Raw genomic sequence first — 17,849 nt, 5'->3', positions numbered from 1 at the left:
AGAGCATCCAGTGCCACATGCTTACATGTTCATAATACAAAGGAGACTTCTGCAGTGCCCTTACTCACACTGAGAAGCATCACAAACACCTGCAGGTCAGCTGCCTACCGTCCTTCACTGGATTGGGCCCACAGTGTCACGCTGAAGTGCTCTTTTATTGCATAGGAAAGAAGCAATATTGCAAGATTTTTTTTTAATAATGCAGTCTAAAATGTCCCCTGGCTTCAGAATGAACAAAGCTTTTAGGTTTAAAAAAAGTATGTTAACATTCTGTGTAACTAGTTACTTGGAGAGATCATAAAGGATGAAATTAATACTCCATCTCTTAAAGGCTTTAAATCAACAGTATTACTAAATACAACATTAAAGGAATGATCAAGCAAAGTTCAAGGTAGTAGTTCAGACTAAGCCTAATCTGGCTATAGGTATTCACACTCAAATTATCATCAACAAGGAACTCTCACAATTGAAACACAATATTGTGATAAAGGCGGCTAAAGAACAGGAAAGATTTCTGAAGAGTTATGTATGCTTTTCAAGATTCTGTACATTACCCCATTGATTAAGTAACCAAAAGTGATCAGAAAACCACTCTATTCTTTTCCAGCAAAAGCAATAGCAGCATTACCACTTCTGATACATGCTGATGTGTGTCAAAATTCATTCTTCCACCCCCAGGCACTTGTGCAATGTCTCAGACAGACAGGAAGTATACACATGGTTTCATAGATGGTTAGATGGTTAGAGCTCAACTTACTTATCATAATACTAATTTTAAAAATACACTGTACGCAACTCCGCTCAGCAACAATCTGTTCACTTTTTTAGTTTTAAAAGCTCAACTGTTGTAGTCACTCCCCACTTCCTCTCAACAAATTATTTAGGCCAAAGATGGCTGCCTTGTACTCGTATTAACTGCTCTGAAATCCTGCAATCTTGTGGCTATTACAGCTGTGGGGTTTTTTAGCCTCAAAGGCATCCCATTATAATGGATTAGAAGTTCATAATGCATTTTTCTTAGTACTTAAAAAAAAACTGGTAACATAGCTTGTAGTTAATACAGTTGCTTATTAGATTTTGGAAATTGCAATACTCATAATGCTTTATCTGTTAAAAGTAACAGACGGAATAGGCCCTTTAGTTCAATTTGGATGGGGAAGAAGAAAAACAGGGGCTATTTAAAGAAAAAGGAACGCAATTTTAAGTGAGAAATTACTAGCAGACAGTTTCTGCTGTATCTGCAACCAAAACTACACAACTACCTGTATAATAATAAAAATATAAATCTGTCTTGTGTAGAACTGTGTAAGTTGACAAAATAAATACCAAGAAACAAAGCATCACAACAGCCCTCAATTCTAGAGAACTAATGGGAAACTTCTAAAACTTGTGGTTTAAGACCTAACTGGTACAAAAGTAAGTATATGACTTGTTTTTGCTAGAAATCTAATCCAACAGAACTGTTCTGACAGCAAGTCACATTCATTTACTTGTTTTTTTCCTGGAGACTTTGAATGTCCATCAGGATGCAGTTTTGATCGTTATGGAAAGTTAGAAAACCAGTCTAGTTGAACTATTTCAGTCCTTTAAAGAATAAAGCCAGGAATGCTAAGATAAATATTCTAAGATCTCTGTCTACCTGCAGAAAACAAAAACAAACAAAAAAGTACCCATCAAAAATAAAATCAAATAAAATGGGTTTAAACAATCAAAGTTGTTGACAGACACTATCTACTCTCTACTGGAGAACAGAAGTTCTCCATTTCTGAAACTGACAGGTGCTGCTACAGGATCACCACCAACAGTCAAAGAGATCGGGTATTCTTTCATGTTTCTTCTGTGAGCTGAATTAACAACTGAGATTAGAAGGGGAAGGCCTTAGCCCTCCAAACTCAAATCTACACGGATGATGCCTCTTCCTGTCCATCCTCCCTTTTGCATCAGTTCTGATACACGTTTGATTAAAGGCTAAAGTGATTTAACTCATCAATTCAACAAATAGCTATCTGTTTCTGTTACTTTTGCTAAACTAGTTTTCTTCCACTTCAGTGAATTGAATCATTTCACTGTAAGATCAAACACCAGAATTAACAAAGTAGAAGAAAAAAATCAATGGGTAAACTGGCAGTCTGTCTCAAACTATAACAAGAAGTAGCACTCCATAACCACTGTTCAGAATTTGTAAGGTTCTTACAAAAAATACAGAAATTTCAAAAAACAAAAAATACTCCTCTTCCCCACCACTTAATGTGTGTAGGCGATAGCCTTTTCAGTAGTTACCTTTTAATTGCATACTATAGATTTCTAACTTTTTTTTTTTCAAATTCTAAAAATCAAATGTATGAAGCCCCTAGCTGGAAGAGGAAGATGACATTTACCACACTACTTGTGTTGGGTTTTGTTTGCATTTTTGTTGGTTTTGTTTGTTTGCTGTTGGTTTAAAAAACTAGATAATCAAGCTAACTATTCCTTCTTCAAATGATTTTCTAAACTGGCTTTCACCCCTGAATGCAAGTCAGAGATCTGGGTGCCTAAGAAACAGCTTTCAGTCCAACATCTCCAGTAAATCCCTGAAGCGGCTTTAACCTGGCTGTACTGGAGTAGTCGCTAGATGAAATGCAGGTTTGTATTCCAAGGCTAATCTACGTGAACAGCACTCAGAAAACAGTTCATATAAAGTTTTATATCCACTGCACACTATTTGCAAACAAAGCAGGTATTAGCTTTTCCAATTAAACATTTTTTTCAGGTGAAAAAAATTCAACCGATCATTCTGCAGGAGTAAAGAGAGTGATAATTTTCATAGGAAAATAGCAAAGCACCATTACCACTCTGTTACAGAACCAAACTAAATAGGGGATTTTTAATCAACCTGTTTTTGTAAAATAAGAAGTGCTATCTTAAACTGAGAACTAATTTCAATATTAATTTCAAAAACTTCATGATCTCCCACAGAAGAGAAACTTGAGTTAATTCAATTTATAAATGGCATCAGTCCTGTCAAAAATAACAATGTTTGGTTTGACATTCCAGAAAGTGTGAAAGCTGATGACAGAGAACTTGTATCAGGACAATGACCCAGTGTTGAGACAGTCTTTAAAAGGCCTTCAAGGAGCAGAGATCTAGAGTAGAACAAGAAAACTCTCCAGAATCATACATCTGGACAAGCAAAATTCCTCAGAACAAATCACTGCTTTCCACAGGGAAAAACAGATCCTAACTCAATTGAGTTTAAGAGCAATAGCAAACACTAAAGCACACTGGATCCAGAAAACCTGAGTTTCAGGTTACATCCGTAAGCCCAAAGAGATCAAAATATGAGAAAACATTATTTCAATAGTCTCATGGGTCCCATGTGGATTTAACCAAGGGAGCCCACTAGCATCAGCTGACACAGCACATGCACTCAAAGACAGGCTACAGTTGCAGGAATATGGCTATGCAGATTTCTTCCCCCCTTCACAGAGCCTGACATCGCTACTAAAAAAAAATAAACTAAAGGAAGGCTAAATATCACTATGAAGATAATTTCAGTCAATTATACCTCTCGCATCTAGTTTCTTCTGCAAGATTCAGACTTGGAGATACACACATCTAAGTCCCCATTCCAGACTATATTAAATCAAAAGCATATTGCACAAAGGTATCTCGCCTACAGAAAAAAGTTCAGTTCTCCCACCAGCTTGCCTTTTGCTTTTCTCCTGCTTTTCCAAACAGGCTATTTTCATCTCAGACAAAGTGTAAGGCTCAGATTCACTAAGATCCAAACACAAGTAACAGAACCTGAAGATGCACTTCAGAACAGTCAAAACAGGTTCTGCTTCACTTTCCAGTGACTTGCTTTGCAGAACTGTCCTCAAAGCTCTCCACTGGCTTCAGCAGATCTAGCATACACAGACCAACAGTCTTTCTTCCTTTCTAGCTCAGTGCCAGAAATAACTTTTCAGAGTCTTATTTTGCAAATCAGCCAAACTGAAGCATTTTTCATTTGTTTTGCATTTTGGACTATCTTTGAATTCAACTATATGTACAATTCTGATACTTTTCCTTAGGTTCTGGTGTGACCAAATCCTTATTCAGAACATTTTTGCAGATCTTCACTCCTGGTCTAAACTAGCCTTTTATTTCTAGTCAGTAACCTGCTGTTCTTTAGTCTCCAGGGAAAAAGGTTACACAAGAGCTAACAAAGCCCATCTCATTTGGATAAAATAACTAATACACTAAGAGTGCAATATTTTGGCTTAAAAATAGTTAGTCCCTTATATTTGGCTTTCCAGGAATTCCCTATGCCACAATTATACTTTTGAAACAGTTACTATAACAGAGTAAAACTGGAATGAAATTCACAGGCAAGCTAGCCAACAAACCAGACCTTTTAAAGAACAGTAGGTAATTTCTAGATGTTAAAATATAGGGGCGGGGGTGCGGGGGGGAGGCTGGCTGTATATAAATAAATACTTTTGCATAATAACTTTTGGAAATTAGAGATTGAAAGTATTATGCTTTATAGGTATATCTATGCTGGTCTCTTTGCAATGTATTTGGCATGATACATTCTAGATATATTTTTCAGTGTCCTATAGACTATCCTTTCGTATGTTTTTTTCCCTTTTACTCTTAGTTAATATTTTTCTTTCTAAGCAGATTCTTTTTCCTAACAAACAATTATTAAACATTCTATTAGTTATGATACAAATAGCATACAATAACTATATACATACAAAACATCAGCAGTATGTTAGGCTTAGTCCATCAGAGATGTCTAAAGTTCAGGCTTATCATCCTTGAACTGTCTATAAGTCCTACTACAATTAAAATATGTATCTGCATATTACATCTTTCAAAATAGTCAAGTAATTCTTCAGCTTCCTCTTCCAGTAAAAAAAAGGAGAGAGGAAAAAATAAACAACATGGGAATTTAAGGTACCTACTACATCTTGAAGAATATTGATGCCTTAAATAAGCTGGACACTGGATAGCTAGGGCAGTAAAGAAATTAGTACAGTGAGTAATTTACCTGAAAAAAATAACATGGTAAATTATAACTCATGCTGAGCTCTGTACTCTGACAAGTGGACTACTTCCATATTGGCACAGCTACCTGTGCACTGCATTGCACTATAAAATCCCAAGAGATGCAGCAACTAAGTGAACCTGAAGTTATCCCAAAAGAAATTGCAATGCTTCTTTCCCAAATCATTGCACAAGGCAACCCATACCTCAAATCAACTTCTGGTTGAGCTACTACAGGAGATGTTAAAGAGCCTTACTGTGGCAGAATATTCCATTGAATACACTTTGTTTCCACTAATGTAATCTTCTGCCAGAAAAAAAGTATACAATTATTTTATCCAGTGCACTTTTCTTTCAGACAGACAGTTCTTTAAACTATTCAGAAAGTTGTAACTCCTCCTCCTGCTCCCCAAGTTGTGAAAAGACACACAACTTATCTGCATATCCCACCTTCCCCAGATTAACAGATAAAAATACCGGGAGTATATCCTCTGAATAAGTGTGAAGACATATGTAACTCAGTACCATTTGAAATGGATAAGAAAAAAAAGTTATGACTGAAATTTTAAATTCACAACTGTTGTTTTGTTGTTGTTTCATTTTTGTTTTTGTTTGGTGGTGGTGGTTGTTCACTTTTTCCCCCTCCTATAAACTACAGTATTCTTTTAAGGATATTCTCCTATGAGCTAGTTTTACAAGCTTCCTAACTTGTAGGAACACAATTCGTAACTTGTAGAAATCTAACAAATATAAGCACACATACAAACTCCTCTCCCATCTCAACACGTTTTCTGAGAACACTAATAACCAAATATTCCTGTGTGGTCAGTAGCAAGGGTAATACAAGGAAATTGGTAATTTCTCTTTTTCCTCCCTTTCAGCTGCAGCATTCATCTTGATTCCAGAGTTCTTCTCTATCTAAATGTAAGAGTTCAGTATTTAAGCTTTAGGTTTGTGAAAGGAGGTTTTGGAGAAGAAAGGAAAAAAAAAAAAAAGCTAAATGCAGAGATGCAAGCTTTTCCTGTTCAACTAAGTTCTACTATTTGAAAACGCTTGCAAGAATTTTCCATCAGAAAATACACATAACAAGCTAAGAATGGAAGCATTAAAAGTAACACAGATATTTAAAAAAATAGAAATAACAGGTTGAAGACATGTTTAATAGGAGATTTGTGAAGTGCTGCATAATCATTAATAGTTTTAACATCTTTTAGATGCCTGCTACACAGAAAGTAAAATGCCACCATAGCACTATAGGGAGTAAGAACAATATACAAGCAGCTAGGTTACCTTTCAAAAATTACAGAATTAAATGACCTAGACTACTTGTTTCATACCTTTTATCCAATTTAACTTCCCACAATGCTTCAGTTTCTTTGGCTACTCATTGCTGCACCTGTTTCCAAAACATATTCAGCTGGCTTAGCCTGTGACTAATGGCAGCCATTTCCAGGGAGTGGCTATTTAAGGAAAGATCCTTGTTCTGATTCCACAAAATTCTTCAATATATTAAAGAACAGAAAGTAAAATTTTTGAAGTTGCACAGATGATACAAGACTCTATTCACTGCTTTCAAGTATGCTGAAGCTATTCTGTAAAGCCCAATTTTTTTCATAAAAGTCTTTAAGCTTCTTATACTAAAACCTTCATTTTTTTAGCCTCTTTTCAAAAAGTAACATTTAGGATTACTAAAATGAAAGTGAAAAAGTCTATCAAAGTTTTACTTGATGGTCTTCCGTACATCAACAAGTCTACTGTTATTTTCACGTGAAGCCTCCTTCTGTTCTCAAAAGTTCAACTAGAGGCATCCGAAGAGTTCTGCAGTGCCCTAGACAGCACAGCATTCTCACAATGCCTATCAATAAAATATCAGTGTCTTTGTCAAATCAGCAGGTTACAGTATCAACTACATATGTCAATGAAATTCTAATTAATTATATTTTTATGATCAACCACACTTTTTCCCTAAGCAGAAGAAAATAATTTAAGAGAAATTTTGAAATACATGGCTTAAAGAATAAACCTAATCTTCCAATGCTACCATACTGACTAATCAGCCCCCTGTAATATTTGTTTTCATGGAAATATTGTGCATTACCACTGCTAGAAGCAGAATGTCCAGCTCAAGAGTTCACACTGACCCTTCTAAGCAACTGATTTGTGCCCACATACTCATTTGTGTACGTGTTGTTTTAGTGGGCACAAAAACTGTATTAAGAGAAACTGACAGTCAAAGGAAAAGATGTTACAGTTTCTTTAGGACTAAAGGGTTTTCTTGTAAACACAGGGCAGTCCCATTTGGAGATAGCATTCAAGTATTGCAGTGTATTTTTTCCTTCCCAAGTTTAATTCTGAGCAATAGTAGTAAGGATATCCAGCTACAGCAACAAGATAGCAAAGTTCTGCAACTGTATCTGAATGTGTCTGGTATCAAGCACCTGAAGTTTACAATTTTCTCCCCCTTTTCTTAAATATATTTCTATGAAGATTGTAAAATCTGATTTGCTTCCTCAAAATTCCAACTAAGTAAATACAATATACACAACTAGAGAAACTTGATCAGGCCAGCTAAAGTATCATTAATTATTTTTATTCCACACAATAGATGCTATGAAGTTTAATTTTTATTGTCAGACCATAATTAAGATATTATTACACCATTTCAAATGTTCAGTTAAGTGCTGCTGCACAACAAGTAATTCCAGTCAGAAACAGGTAGGATTGTTCTCTATTTTAATGCAAAACAAAGTAAGTATCATTTTACTGAACTGAGTGCTACTGAAGAGAGACAAATACATTCTACTTGTTTAAAACTGACCTACTACCACCTGAGTTGCTATTTAGATGCTACCAATGCCATGCACATTACCAGTGAAAAAAGTTGTAATGTGAGATACACACCTATCGCTCTGTCATCAATATAATATTATTATGCAGTCATCAAAAGAGATTTTTTCTTACTATATAGAATGTAACAAAAGCAATTAATCCACTTTACTTGCCTTTAAAACCCCAAATCACCCTGCATTATTAAGTATATACTCTGTATTACAGAGAAAAGTCATTGTATGAAATAAGGCATTTTTTAAATCCAGTTAAATATGTTTAACTTATCAATCCAAACATTTTGGCTACCATCAGGCAAAGTAAACTGAAATCAGAATATTAGCTCAACAGCCAAAGAATTACAAACAGAGAAAAACTGAATTACTATAGACAGACATCTAATCCACATACTAACACTTTCTGGAACTTAGTGTTAAATTATTCCACGGAACGCAGCTAAAACAGCAGCCCCAGCAGCACAATTCCAGAATGGATCAAGAATAGTAGGATATACTTGAAGTGCAACTCTTTGCAGATTCCAGTGCATGTATTCAATACTGGCCATCATGAGGTAACATCATCTTTTGTACTACTTGATTTTTAGCAATGTAAAAACTGCACCAGTAAGTAATCTGTAAGTAAAAGAACGTATGTAAGCTTTAAGCTTCATCCAACATTGGATGAAAATAGGCATGAAACTTCCACAAAGATGACAAAAACACTGCACGGTTACCCAAATCATATTCTATGGGTAAACGTATGTGTACTGTCATTATGAAGTTCTGGAAGAGCACCTCAGAATAAATCTGCATTCACAAAACAGAAATGACCTAAAGTTGAATTATTGTCTCTGTTGTAGACTCTGCTTCAGGCAGCAAGGTATTGGTATATATCACACTCAAATTTTCAAACTATAGTGCAGTCTTACTTATGCTAAAATACTTCACTGTCTCCCCTGATGCACATCTAGCATGACAACCTTCTACAGAAATTGAAGTGCAAATTCATAAAATTATTGCTATGTCTTCAAAAATGCTTTTATATTTATGGAACCAAAAAGATTGGGATTATAGCTCTTTTATTTCTAAGTTAAGTGATTTAATTTGAGGTAACAGTCATTTCATAAAACAGTAACATCTATCTTTCAATAAGCAGTGCAGCAAAATAAGTTAAAAAGTGAAAACACATATTCCATTAGAAATTCCTGAATTCTGAAATGCTGGTATAACCCGTCTCCAAAATGTCTCAAACTTTTACTATTTCTCCCAGGAAAAGAAGTTACAATAACCGAACTGTGACAGCATTAACAAAAATATTTCACTTACACACATATACAGGATATGAGAAAGTCTACTTTCTACCATTATAGTCCAATTTAAAGCATTTTTTGTGATCATAGAACAACATATTCTACATCTCTCTTTGATAAAATATGTATGTTTTAAATGCACAAATAAGAGATTTAGCACTTGCAATCTGCTGTTGAGAGGACAGCTGAAAATCTAAAGAAAAAAATATCACAGTGGATCATGCTGCCCTGCCACAAACTGAAACACTTTTTTCAGATCATAAGAAAATGTGAAAAAACAAACACACAAAAAAGTTACTCCCTATTACATTTATTACCAGCTGAAACCTTGCATCAGATACACTTGGTTCTGACTTTTGCTTAAGCCAAATCCCATTTCCCTGCTCTTAAAAGGACAGCGTAAACAATGATCAGTAATTAGTTAGAAAGGCATCAAAGAGGAAAAAGGGAAAGGACCCCAGATAAAAGCTCAGTAAAAATCCCAGTTCTTGAAAAGATAAAAAATGTCATCCAAGTTTCTCTGGTAAATGGCAGGAAGTGTTATACACCTTACTCTGCCATCTCCAACTGAAATAACTCCTGACTGTCACTGGGTCTCCACTAATATACCTGTAAATATATGGGCCTTCTTAACATACACAGAATCAAAAGCTTGACTTCTTTTCCCTTTGATTTCCTTGTCAAAATAAAGAGTGATGTCATTTCTCCACAAATTATTGTTTGCAACTGTTTTCATTTGGAATAAGGGTGGCATAATTGCTTAATTCTTCCACCCAATGGTAAAAATACCTGTTGACAGAATGTATTAACATAAATACTAGTTACGTGAAGACTGCAGCCTTTACAGGATAGGAACCTAATATTTATAAATATTTTCTCTACAGAAAACTATAATACCAACTGCTTCTCTAGTTCAGCAGGGAAAAGACACTATTATTCTCAACAGTATTCTTTCTAAGTATTGAATAAGAACTTGGGGGAATGAGGGAAGCAAAGTGTATGTTGGCCTCCTCACAAATACTTGTGACTAATAGTATATCTTCTTTAAAATCTCTCAATCTTTTGAACTTGAAATCAATGTGTATCATAACAAAAAATTAAATTTTATTTGTCACCTTCAAGATACATAATCAATTCCATTTAATCATTTTGTCTAACACCTTCTAGAAAACATGGACTTTGAACCAGTAGAAAAGTAGTGTTCTAGTCAGTAAGTAAGCCTAGAAAAAACTCTATGGCAATTTCACATGTAGACAGTTTACAACATGTTTAGCCTAATGACTGCAAACTGCTAATCTGGCAGAAGGATGAGGAAGAAGGTGTGTTCACAAGCAGTTTAAACCAATCCAAAGCAGTCTCGGTGCACTTCTGCTTTTCCCTCCTTCCCTCCTCCGTCTCAATGGTGGGAATCGGCCAGGTCAGTGACTGGCTGCAATTTAAGAGTATTTGATTGTTGTTAACTTCAGTTTGATTCAGTCCACCCTGGGATCACACAACGGGATTGCTGGCACAGAAGACAAGAAGACTGAACAGCCAGGAGTGGAAGGAGGCGAAAAACCTATATTCTTCCATGACCATACAAACTTAATTACACAAACTACTTATGAAACCAAATCCTTTGCTGTAGGTTGTTGGGGCACAAGCCAACAGATTAAACAATGAGAAAAATAGCAAACTCACTCTTCTTCACAAGAACACTGTAATTCACCAGTTAGTTCAACCTAGGTAACCTGCTGTGCAACACTTGGCTTAAATGACAACTGAAGAATGCTGTTTCTAAATAGCATATTCCTTACGGTAGTCTGCCAAAGCCATCATCAAAGACTACATAATTGGGGAGTTCTGGACACTTAAAGGTCTTTTCTTTGACATATTGACTACTGTCTTCACTCCAGAGCACACAGACTCACAGACAACAGCAACCGGAACAAGTAACTCCAGGTTAACTGGAGATGACTACTGCTTTTGCTCACAGTAACCAAAATGACCTCTCATAGTTAGCTACCACAACATTTCTGCTTAGCTCATAAGCAGAATCTTCTTCATAGTGTTCCCCACAGGTTCAGGAAACCCCAGAATAGTACTCAACATTCAATTAATATACACTTACTCAGGAAGTCACTGCCACACAGTGGTCGCACATAATGCAGGTGGGTCACCTCAGTCCTAGTTTTCTACATGTATCTCAACAACACCCTCCACCACCCTGCTCTGACAGTCTCACACAGCTGCCTTCTCAGAGCTTGCTTACAAACACTTCTTGCTAAACAGGTCATGACTGCTTTATATGCTGCCTTCCAAGGAAAAAAAAAAAAAAAAGCACAGTAGTGCTTTATTGAATTTCTTCCCTGGTTCAAACTAATCTTCAGAAAGAAAATAGACGTCTTGTCAAGTACAGAATACCAAAGTGGCTTGCTATCTTCTACGTACTCAAATTCCCCCTCTCATCTGGTTACCCCTGTTAGCAAAAACAAACAAACAAACACAACCAAACACCCAGATTTATGACACTCCATCAATACCTGTTTAAAAAGTATTAAAACACTTATTAAATTACTACCATTTAGTTTACACACAGGGCTAAACTATTTTCCTTAGTTCCCTAGAGGCCTTCTGAAATCTTCTAGAAGTCCTTAAAAATCCACTCCATGCACACACAAGCAAATAACCAGTGACTGATAGTAAACACAATAACTTCCAGGACAACACTGAAGTGCTAAATAGGAAAGGCAGAAAATAAATATTTGTTATTGAAGCATGCCAACTAAAAAGCAAGCAGCCATACAAGCCCTGACTTACCAATATTTCTCAACTGTGACCTGAATCATATTTAAGGCAAAAACAGTTAATGATCCACGTTTATTCAGATTCCTATATTCCTGTAAAAAGAGCTGAAGCACCTATTATAGAACTGTAGAGGACCTACTATTGCATCTCACAACAGGCTGACTACTTTCAAGTAAGGATGAACCAATAAATAATCTAGCATTTAGTTCCATCACATTAGGGTGCCAAATAAATTTCAGGTCTATGTTTTTATAGAAAATTTGTTACCTTTTTCAAACAAGGAAATCTCAACATCTGGGTTTTTTTTTTCCTTCAGCCTATTATAAAAGCATATATTTGTAAGAAAAAAAAAAAGTGTGTATCTGTATGATTTAAACAAAAATTTGAAACCAGTTTGCAACAACAGTATCACTTCCTCCTTTCTTGAAGTTATCCCTTTTTAGCTCACATGACCAACAAAGCACACGGGTTAAGTATTTGACAGTGATTGTAAAGCTTGATACCTCAAAAACGTTGCATTTTGTTTTGAAAGACTTCTCAGCTACAATGCAGAATTTATTTGAAAACACAGGCACACAATGTGCATGACAGCATGCTTCTGCACGACATGCGTACTTGTTTCAGATTACAAAGTGAACTGAATAACCATCTCAAAAGTGTCCTAGTGAAGATACATATATTATTCTGTCTACTAAGATTTTTCTTAGACAGTATCCTGATACAACAGTCATGCTGCTATGAGTGTTGATCCAAAAACCCTTCACCAACTTTGAAGATAATACAGGCAACTTTAACTTTTCTAATGCTCATAGTTCATTACAACTTTAGTCTTCTCAGTCTAATACAGCCTTTTTTCCACTAGGTGGTCTAATTAACTTTGAGTTCTTATCAACACACTCAACTACTGAACAGTCACATACCAAACACGCAGATTTGAGTTCAAGACTTCCATGTTGTTTAGTCACTGTAAAATATACTAAGGTTGGCATTTCAAAAGTGCAAATAACCAATTCCAAAATAACATAGATTATTCCAACATGGCTTGTAATTGCTTGGTGCAAGTGGTGTTTGCTTTCCTTTCTACATAATTATGCAAGCATGAGGAAGTCAATAACTGCCTCTGATCACTTGTTCAAACTGGAACATCAGGACAGAATTTAAGAAAATAATTTTACATAATGCAAAAACAAATGACAGGGAAAACCCACCTCTTAAGACTTACCTGTTTTCCTACCTCCAGCACAAAAACTACTCTAATGGTACTCTTTCTCTACAAATCTCCATTTCTGCTGTAATTCAAATAGTTAACCAGAAAGTGAAAGGTCACTACATTCCATGACTGGTTTCCAGCCTGCATAAGAGCAACAGGACTTTCAGCTGACTTGTGCTCAAAGTCAGTAATTAGTGACTGAAAAGTTTACTAGATATTTCGTTTTCGTCTCCTCCCATACTGGCAGAAAACATGAGCAACAGACTGACTGGCCTTAAGGGAAAGCAATTACAGCATCAGTGTGCACAAGTGATCTCTGTGGATAGCTGAAGAGGTCACAAGAAAAAACTACTGAAACCAAAACGTAAATTCAGGATGAATTAAAAACAAAACACAACAATCCACCACGAACTGTACATCCAACTTCCCTTACTTGTCAGTGTGGCAGCTTTGAGCAAGCACTCAGGAACATCTAGGGCTACCAAACAGAAATATCTGCAACCATTAAATATTTCATATTTCACAGACTGAAAAACATTAACATGCAAATAGCATCAAAACACTTAAACAATCATTTCAGATCACTTAATTCACAGTGCATTGCTCTAGCTTCTGGGACATGCATCCACTATTTTTATCTCCAGTCACCAGTGAACTTTTTAACTACAGTGGGTATATTACCCTCATTCACATACTTAAATATTGAACAAATGCTGCAATACATATTAAAAATCTCAGGAGCATTTAAAATAGTTCTTAGTACAAATCACTGGTGAAACTGAGCTTGTATTTATTTCTTCCTTTAAAAGCAGAGACTCTGCTTTCCTGGAATTTACTTCCTGACTTCAGGGAAAAAATAAAAACAAACTATAATAATGTTTTTACATATATTGCTACCTACTTAGTAGGTAGTAATTTGATGGCATGCAATTAGTTTTTAAATAATCAAACAGAATCGACATGCTTCCAAAGCATACTTAATGTGAAAAGAACATCTGCAGAATATGCCTAAACTAAAAAAAAAAAAAAAAAAAAAAAAGCTTCACTACAACATACGAATTGTCCTAGCCATTATCTATACAGCTGTACTAACTACTATCAGAGGTCATTCAACACTGGAGAAAGCCTGATTTAGCAGAACATCACAATAATGAGCACAATTATGACAAGACTTGAATACTTCTTGTAAGACATTTCAAGGTATTTCAAGATTGCCTTCAAGTGGTCTTTGCAGTCCATAGAACTACTTAATAGGCTAAAGTTACCAGTTTATACAAGGGACTTTACTTACTTGGATTAAGTTGGGTTATTGCAGGGAAAACAATTACGCCAACAGGTCTGGAGGTGGTAATCTCTTAGCAGGCAGCACACCTCTCGTCTCGGAGCGTTCCGAAACGCAAGAGCATGAGTGACTTACAGCTTTCTATCAGTAAGACTTGGCATTCTTCCTAAATATACCCCACTGTGTTTTACAAAGAATGACAAACATTCTATCCATACTACACAGAGGGGAAAAATGAGTCAGTAAAGCTAAGTAAGTTGTTCAAATTCACCCAGAGACAAAGATACTGACAAGGAATCCAGTTTTAATGTTTCACGCACTGGAATACACAACCCTCCACACCTAAAGAATGACCAAGGCATAAATCAAAACAGAGGTCTCAATCATGCCATCAGCAGCAAGTCTGCAGCCAGCAGACACAAAGTAAGCCTAGGCCTTAAAGCATTAAATCATTTACATGATGAAGTGTCCTTGAGGCACACACAAAATAAATGCACGCAAATATATAGTAATATTTAAATGGTGCCTTGATCTAGTATTGTCAATGTTATCTTGTGGTGATACGAACAGAAAGCTAATATTTCTCTTAAGCACTCTCCCTTACTGCTTATTGGACTCTCTTGTATCCCTGTAAACTTACAAAATAAATTACAAATTTAAGCCAGGCAGAAAGACTGATGCACTGCATTACTCCTCAAATCTTAGTAAACAGTCTTGGTCAGACTATTGAATCTTAGAAATTTCTGTTGAGCTACTATTCTGTTAAAAGTTTCACTGTGACAACTAAAGCTTCAATGTAATGACTTATAGATTAACTTCACTTAACATTACAGGGCATAGTAAATAAAGTACTGGGAGTTATCTCAGGCATATGTAAGTTTAACACCACACACACAAATTGCAAAAACTGCAGACTTAAACTTAGCACTTGAACACCCAGGCAGAATTAATCCAGATTTTTTAAATGAATAAAAATGCAACAATAGCACAAATCTTATTGAAGAATAAGTAAACTGGGAGCTTTTTAAAAATGTGGCTCTGTTAACAGGTTTCTGCATTTACTACTTCAAGTATTGGTTATATGTTCAATTCAGACTGAGTGTGTCTCTGTCACTATTTCACAAAACACTTTGCATTCCACTTGTGATCCGATCCCCTTATCCGCCCAACTGTCTATCTACATATTTATATGGCTCTATAACCACAGTATCTGAACCTAATTTCTATGGTAACTGTAAGATTTGTTTACATGGAAAAAGAATATTAGAAATATATGTAAATTTAGCTGTCATTTAAATAAGTGTTTTTTCTTCTGGGGGAAAAAAGATCCCTATACTGCCTCTTATTTCTCTTGCTTCCATCTCCTGCATCCCCACCAGGCAATGAGCCACAATTGGAAAGCTCTGCATCATACTGTTTCTACAGCCTGTTGTTGCAAATTCATAAATAGTTTACTTCTGATGATGAAGACACTGCAGTCCTTTAGATCTTAACACTTATTAAAGAAGGATCATAAGGAGGACAATTAAAATATGATATTTGAAAAGATACTGTCATTCAGTCACCAAAGTAAAAAAAAACATGCTAAACCTTTAATAGCTATACAAAAAGACTTAGTTTGGTGCTCAGCAACTCAGATCAATCTAGAAATTAAAACAGACCATGTCATTTACCATTTCCAGCAGTAAATATAGTACTAAGTACACATTTTACATAATACTCACAGACAGTAGGCACAACTCTGATAGTGCAAGACCCCACATATAGACTGCTCTTTTTTAATAATAAATACCAAAGAGATGATGTATCACAGGTTTGCAACAATTATTTTTAGAAGATTTATAGTATTTTGAAATGAGATTTAATACAGCTCAGCAAGACCGGGAGCTAAATTACATTGAGGTCATGGTAACAGAAACAGCACTTTGAGCAAGGCATCATCAGCAAAATGATAAAAAAAACCTAACAAAGCCAGTTGTTAAAAACTACTTTTAAGTACACGGATCTTTACCACACACAGAAGAAACCATTCTATTCCACCGATACAATTTTTTTTTCTAGAAAACTTGCATAATATATTGAAAAAATAGTTTAGAAAGGCCTATGAGAAGAAAAATGAGCAAAAATGAGCTCTGTGAACACTACACAGCACTGAGAAGAAAACTAGAACCTGTTTGAAAATCTTTCTGCAGCTTACAGCAATCATTTCACTGCAGAGAATCTCTTATGTACACCCTCCCTGATCGTATCAAGATTATTCGTTCAACAAAACTCCTCTTAACGAACCGAAAGTAAGTAAATCTACCATTTACCCTCTATTCAAGTAAACACGGTTGTATAGCCAGCATTTACTTTCTCCAAAGCAGGGTGACTGTCCCCTGCTCCTCCATGAAGCAATCTCAGCCCAGGCAGCCATGTCCTTATTCTCCTACAAACAATGTTTTTGAAGGAGAACAACCCCTGCTCAGCGAACTTACAGTTTCCCCCAGCATAACGCAGTGGAGCAAAGCCTGCCCCATCGTCAGCAAACGATCTAAGGCACCAAAACACAGCAGTGGGGGCCCAGTAGCCCGCAGTCTGGATTTGCACCAGCACCGAGCCTCGCACCGGGGTCGGGACAGATGGACTGACAGATAGGACAGCATTTCTTCATACAACCCTCCCTTCTTTCCCCTCCCAGGCACACAAGCAAGCGTTTTACCTTCATGATGAGCTCAGGCTGCGGTAAAAGCCTCGATAGGGGCTGAGAGGCCGAGGCTGGACCTGGAATTTAAAACAAAGCGCTAAGGCACCGCACCAGCCGCTCGCACCGGGCGGGGGGAGGGGAGGCAGGGATCGGGGTGGGGGCGCCGGGCTCCTCCCGAAACTCCCCATTTCCTTCCCCGGATCCCCTCTTTCTGCCCGGTTAACCCCCTCCCTTCTTTCCTCGGCCGCTGCTTCGCCTCCAGCTCCCACACACCGCGGCTTCTCCTACACTCGCTGCCACTGACGCCATTTCTGTCAGAGGAGGAGAAACTTGCCACAACAACAACGCACCCCCAGCCTCCCCTGCTGCCGCGGGGCGGGAGAGGAGGCGTCCCCGGCTGCCTCGCCGGGGTGCTTCGCCTCCTCCAGGCGGCAGAATGGGACCTACAGGGGTCTCAGCCCCGGGAACACCCCTACTCCCCACTTTACCGCGGGGAGCCGGAGAGAGGAGAGAAGGGAAGCTCTTCCTCCATTGTACGAGGAAGAGTGCCTGTGTGCGCGGCGGAGGAGCGGGGTGTCGGTAGCAGTCCCCCGACCCTCCCCGACCCACACACACGCTTTTGTAGGGGCTGCGGCTCCGGATCGCGGCGGCTCCTCCCCCGCCCCCCCTCAAATAAAGGAAAGCGCTGACTCCGCGGCAGGAGTTTCAGCAGCAACAGCCGCAACTCCCCGGCTCG

The 17,849-nt window shown here is 37.2% G+C and overlaps 1 protein-coding gene across 5 annotated transcripts in view; it reads right to left on the bottom strand.

The window, feature by feature from the left end:
• The window catches only part of ARID4B (AT-rich interaction domain 4B), a 92,400-nt gene that overhangs the window by 73,832 nt on the left and 719 nt on the right, over nt 1-17,849 (bottom strand). For 4 of the 5 annotated variants that reach the window (XM_065833768.2, XM_065833771.2, XM_071806280.1 and 1 more), the window contains exon 2: nt 17,129-17,190. In XM_065833768.2, the coding sequence (XP_065689840.2) occupies nt 17,129-17,134 (6 nt within the window). In that variant the 5' untranslated portion in view covers nt 17,135-17,190. Of the gene's footprint in view, nt 1-17,128; nt 17,191-17,601; nt 17,817-17,849 lie in introns of those variants that run through there. The other variant, XM_071806279.1, reaches the window with a different exon arrangement.

The sequence above is a fragment of the Patagioenas fasciata genome, chromosome 3 (genome assembly GCF_037038585.1).
Source record: "Patagioenas fasciata isolate bPatFas1 chromosome 3, bPatFas1.hap1, whole genome shotgun sequence".
Classification (NCBI taxonomy): Eukaryota; Metazoa; Chordata; class Aves; order Columbiformes; family Columbidae; genus Patagioenas; species Patagioenas fasciata.
This window is presented reverse-complemented; position numbering and strand designations above follow the sequence as displayed.